Below are 4,433 nucleotides of genomic sequence, written 5' to 3' on the forward strand. Positions count from 1 at the left end.
TTTGATTAATGATTTGAGTTAAAACTGCTTTAAATAAACTTTCCACAAATATAACATTATATATGACTGCCATTCAATACAGTCAAGATAGCAAGAATAATAATAAACGGATGAATAAAATAACATATGCATGTAACAAGCAAAATATAAGTGAATATGTAAAAAAACAACCAACATAACAGCTATTACAATCACAACTATTACTGTTCTTACTGACAAGCAAACACTGAAACAACAGTGGAGCATGTTATGCCCTCATATAGATACAGTAGTGTGTGTGTGTGTGTGTGTGTGTTTCTATTTGTCTCCTATCTCTATTAGATTAGATAAGGTCTAATCTGTGACTCATCTTCATCATCTCATCACCCTCATCTTCCTCCAGTGCACAACAACAAACTGCTGACACACACACACACACACACACACACAAATGCACTTAAAAACATAAATGCACACAAACACACAATGCACACAAACACCGACACACTGCTGCAGCCAACCACAAATAAATAATAAATATAACAAACAACAAAAACAGAATCCACTTTTAAAGCAGCCACCCACAACACCTGAGCCCACACAGACCAGCAGAGAACCTGGCAGACAATGGTTTAATCTAATGGTTTTATCAGACAGTATCAGCGGCGCAGCGATCCAGAACATCTGAGCGTGTCACAACAAGATACACACAAACAGATGTTCACTAAATCCCTCACTGAACGCTTCAGACCCTCAAAACCTGCTGAAGCATTAGAGCGGCTTCACCAGACACACACCTGCTCACATCCGTCACCGACTGCACTGATCATCACCTCTGAGAAGACTTGACCTGCTCCAGAAGTGTGAAGCAGAACAGATGTTTTCTACCTTTGGGGGCGACATGGTGACTCAGTGGATAGCACTGTAGCCTCACAGCAAGAAGGTCGCTGGTTCGCGCCTCAGCTGGGTCAGTTGGCATTTCTGTGTGGAGTTTGCATGCTCTCCCTGTGTTGGTGTGGGTTTCCTCCTGGTGCTGCGGTTTCCCTAACAGTCCATATACATGCACTATAAGGGAATTGATGAACTAAATTGTCGTTAGTGTATGAGTGTTAGAGTGTATGGGTGTTTTCCAGTACTGGGTTGCAGCTGGAAGGACATCTGCTGTGTAAAATATATGCTGGAATAGTTGCTGTTTCATTCTGCTAAGGCAACCCCTGACGAATAAAGGGACTAAGCCTAAGGAAAATGAAAGAATAATGTAAAATACCCTACAATACCAACCAAACATATAACACATATTACCAATTTCACAATTCACATATTCGTTAATAGATAAATATAAAAAGATAAATAAATAAATAAATAAATAATGCGTGAACCAATTTTTTCAAAATATCTAAATATATATATATATATATATATATATATATATATATCTTTAAAAAAATATTACAAACGCTATATATGTGTTTGTAATATTAATATTAATAATGATAATGATAATAATAAATAATAATAACAACAATAATAAAAATAATTATAATGATAAATATTAATAAATAATCAAGATAACAATAATAAATAATGATAATAATAACAATAAATAATAATAAATAATAATAATAATAATATTAAAATATTAATAATAAAAATAAAAATAACAACAACAATAATAATAATAATAAATAATAATAATAACCACAATTATAATAAAAAATAATAAATAAAAATAAAAATAATAATAAATACATGATGTATAGATTTTAAAATAATTTCATGTCAAATATTTATGTATCAATAATATATTATTTAATTATTCCTCCAATCATAAAAAAGTTTTCAACTTTGATAATAATATAAAATTATGAACATGAATTTTAAAAATACATTTATTAATAAATATATTAAATAATCATCAATAAAAATATTTTGTGTCCACCAAATCTGCTTATCAAAATGATTTCTGATTGATCATGGTACACTGAATTCCAGGACTAAATTACTATTTAAAAGAACATTCAAAAAGAAAAGCAACATTATATATATATATATATATATATATATATATATATATATATATATATATATATATATATATATATATATATATATATATAATGACAGACATTTTCTGAGATAACTTTTATAAACTTTTATTTTGAATGCGATTACTGGCCCAGCACTAGCGTTAATGAATCCCGGGTTGTATATAAAGAATCCCAAATGAGGGGTGACATTTAAGTGAAAAAAATTGTAAACTATTATATTTGTAATTTTGTTACTTAAAACGGGGGAAAGTACAAAAAACGGCTAAATTAAGCATAAAGAAAACATTTAAAAAAAGAACCACACAAACGTGCACATAATAAAAGTCCCAAAATAATAAGTTAATGTCTTTGCTTTTGTCATATGAACCTCATTTACGCACATTATTTTACCTAAAAATGGGAAAAGGGCACGAAAAGAGCTAAATAAACTTTTTAATAATTATAAATAAATAAATAATACATATTACAAACATGATCCAAACAAACATGCAAACAATAAAAGTCCTCCTGACTGCTATTTAATTTATAAACAGCTAAATCTAATAATTAACGTATTACCAGAGAAAACCGAGAACACGTGCTGTGTGTTTATATATATATGTATCTGTGTGTGACAGGTGTGCACAGGTAAACTGATCACAGACCTGTTCTCTGATGCGCAGCGCCATCTTTTTCCTCCTTCAGGGAACTCATGCGGAACTGAAGCCACTAAACTGCCGCAAAGTTCCGACAGCAAAGACTCAAAGTCCTGCTTTACATGTCGGTGTTTGGTTGGGCTTGAGTTGCCTCTGCTCGTCCTGAAATAGACAAACAACTGCAAAAATATCCAACAACTAAGGCACAAAGGCTGAAGTTTACTGTTCTAGAGCCTCCACTCTGAGGGAAAGCGGCTCTCACTGCAGTTACAGCGCTGACACCGATAGAGGGCGCCGATGGAAAAGCACCATGGATATCTATGGAGAAGCACAAGTTAATCGCATGGAAATTATTTTTAAACCTGTTATTTTTTTATTCTTGTCATAAACTTGTCAGTAAAAAAATTACTTTTTAAAAAATTAATTAATGGTTGTTTAATCAAGTATTAAAACCTACAAATGCAAAACTGAATCAAATGTTTTATTATTATTATCAAGTATTAAATGTACGAAATGTAAATATAAATGTACACCAGTGTTGGTTTGTTACATGTAACGGATTTAATTACGAAATAAAAGAAACAAATAATGTGTTACAGTTACTGAGAAAAAAATGTGTAATTAAATTAGTTACTTGTGAAAATGTTAAAGGTTACAAAGGGGGTTACATCTCAAAATGTTCTCCAGAAATCTGGGATATGTTGAATAATATTAATCTGTGGCTTTGATATATTTTTGATATGCATGACATACACATTAAATGCACTATATAAATACACATTACTTACTATTACTGATATTTATTATTTACAAAAACTTTTACATTTTACATTTTAACACGAACAAAAAGTTGACTGCTTAAGCATTTATAGATATACAAAGTACAAATGTATAGCGGTGCACCATTAAATTCATTATTTACATTAATGTTGAATTAATTAATGTTGGTGTATCACAAATTAAGATTAAATTGCATGGAATTTTTTAAACCTGTATAAGTTAAATAAGAAGTGAACTAAATTTATTTATTTAAATTAATTAATGGTCATTAGTCCAGTATTAAATGTACAAATGCAAAACTAAATAAAATATATTATTATTAATATTATTATTATTAGTCCAGTTTTAAATGTACAAATGCAAAACTAAATAAAATACATTATTATTAATATTATTATTATTAGTCCAGTATTAAATGTACAAATGCAAAACTAAATAAAATATATTATTATTATTATTATTTTTAGTCCAGTATTAAATGTACAAATGCAAAACTAAATAAAATATATTATTATTATTATTATTTTTAGTCTAGTATTAAATGTACAAATGCAAAACTAAATAAAATATATTATTATTAATATTATTATTATTATTAGTCAAGTATTAAATGTACAAATGCAAAACTAAATAAAATATATTATTATTTATATTATTATTATTATTATTGTTCAAGTATTAAATGTACGAATGCAAAACTAAATAAAATATATTATTAATATTATTATTATTATTATTATTCAAGTATTAAATGTACAAATGCAAAACTAAATAAAATATATTATTATTATTATTATTATTATTATTATTCAAGTATTAAATTTACAAATGCAAAACTAAATAAAATATATTATTATTATTTATATTATTATTATTATTATTAGTCAAGTATTAAATGTACAAATGCAAAACTAAATTAAAAATATTATTATTATTATTATTATTATTAGTCAAGTATTAAATGTACAAAATGTAAAAAAAAAAATTATGT

The 4,433-nt window shown here is 27.4% G+C and overlaps 1 protein-coding gene across 2 annotated transcripts in view; it reads right to left on the bottom strand.

The window, feature by feature from the left end:
- ankrd28a (ankyrin repeat domain 28a) overlaps positions 1–2,948 on the bottom strand; it is a 43,380-nt gene extending 40,432 nt beyond the window's left edge. For both annotated transcript variants that reach the window (XM_073931332.1, XM_073931331.1), the window contains exon 1: positions 2,672–2,948. In XM_073931332.1, the coding sequence (XP_073787433.1) occupies positions 2,672–2,695 (24 nt within the window). In that variant the 5' untranslated portion in view covers positions 2,696–2,948. The remainder of the gene's footprint in view (positions 1–2,671) is intronic.
- Positions 2,949–4,433: the final 1,485 nt, after the last annotated feature.

Source organism: Danio rerio, chromosome 19, assembly GCF_049306965.1.
Source record: "Danio rerio strain Tuebingen ecotype United States chromosome 19, GRCz12tu, whole genome shotgun sequence".
Classification (NCBI taxonomy): Eukaryota; Metazoa; Chordata; class Actinopteri; order Cypriniformes; family Danionidae; genus Danio; species Danio rerio.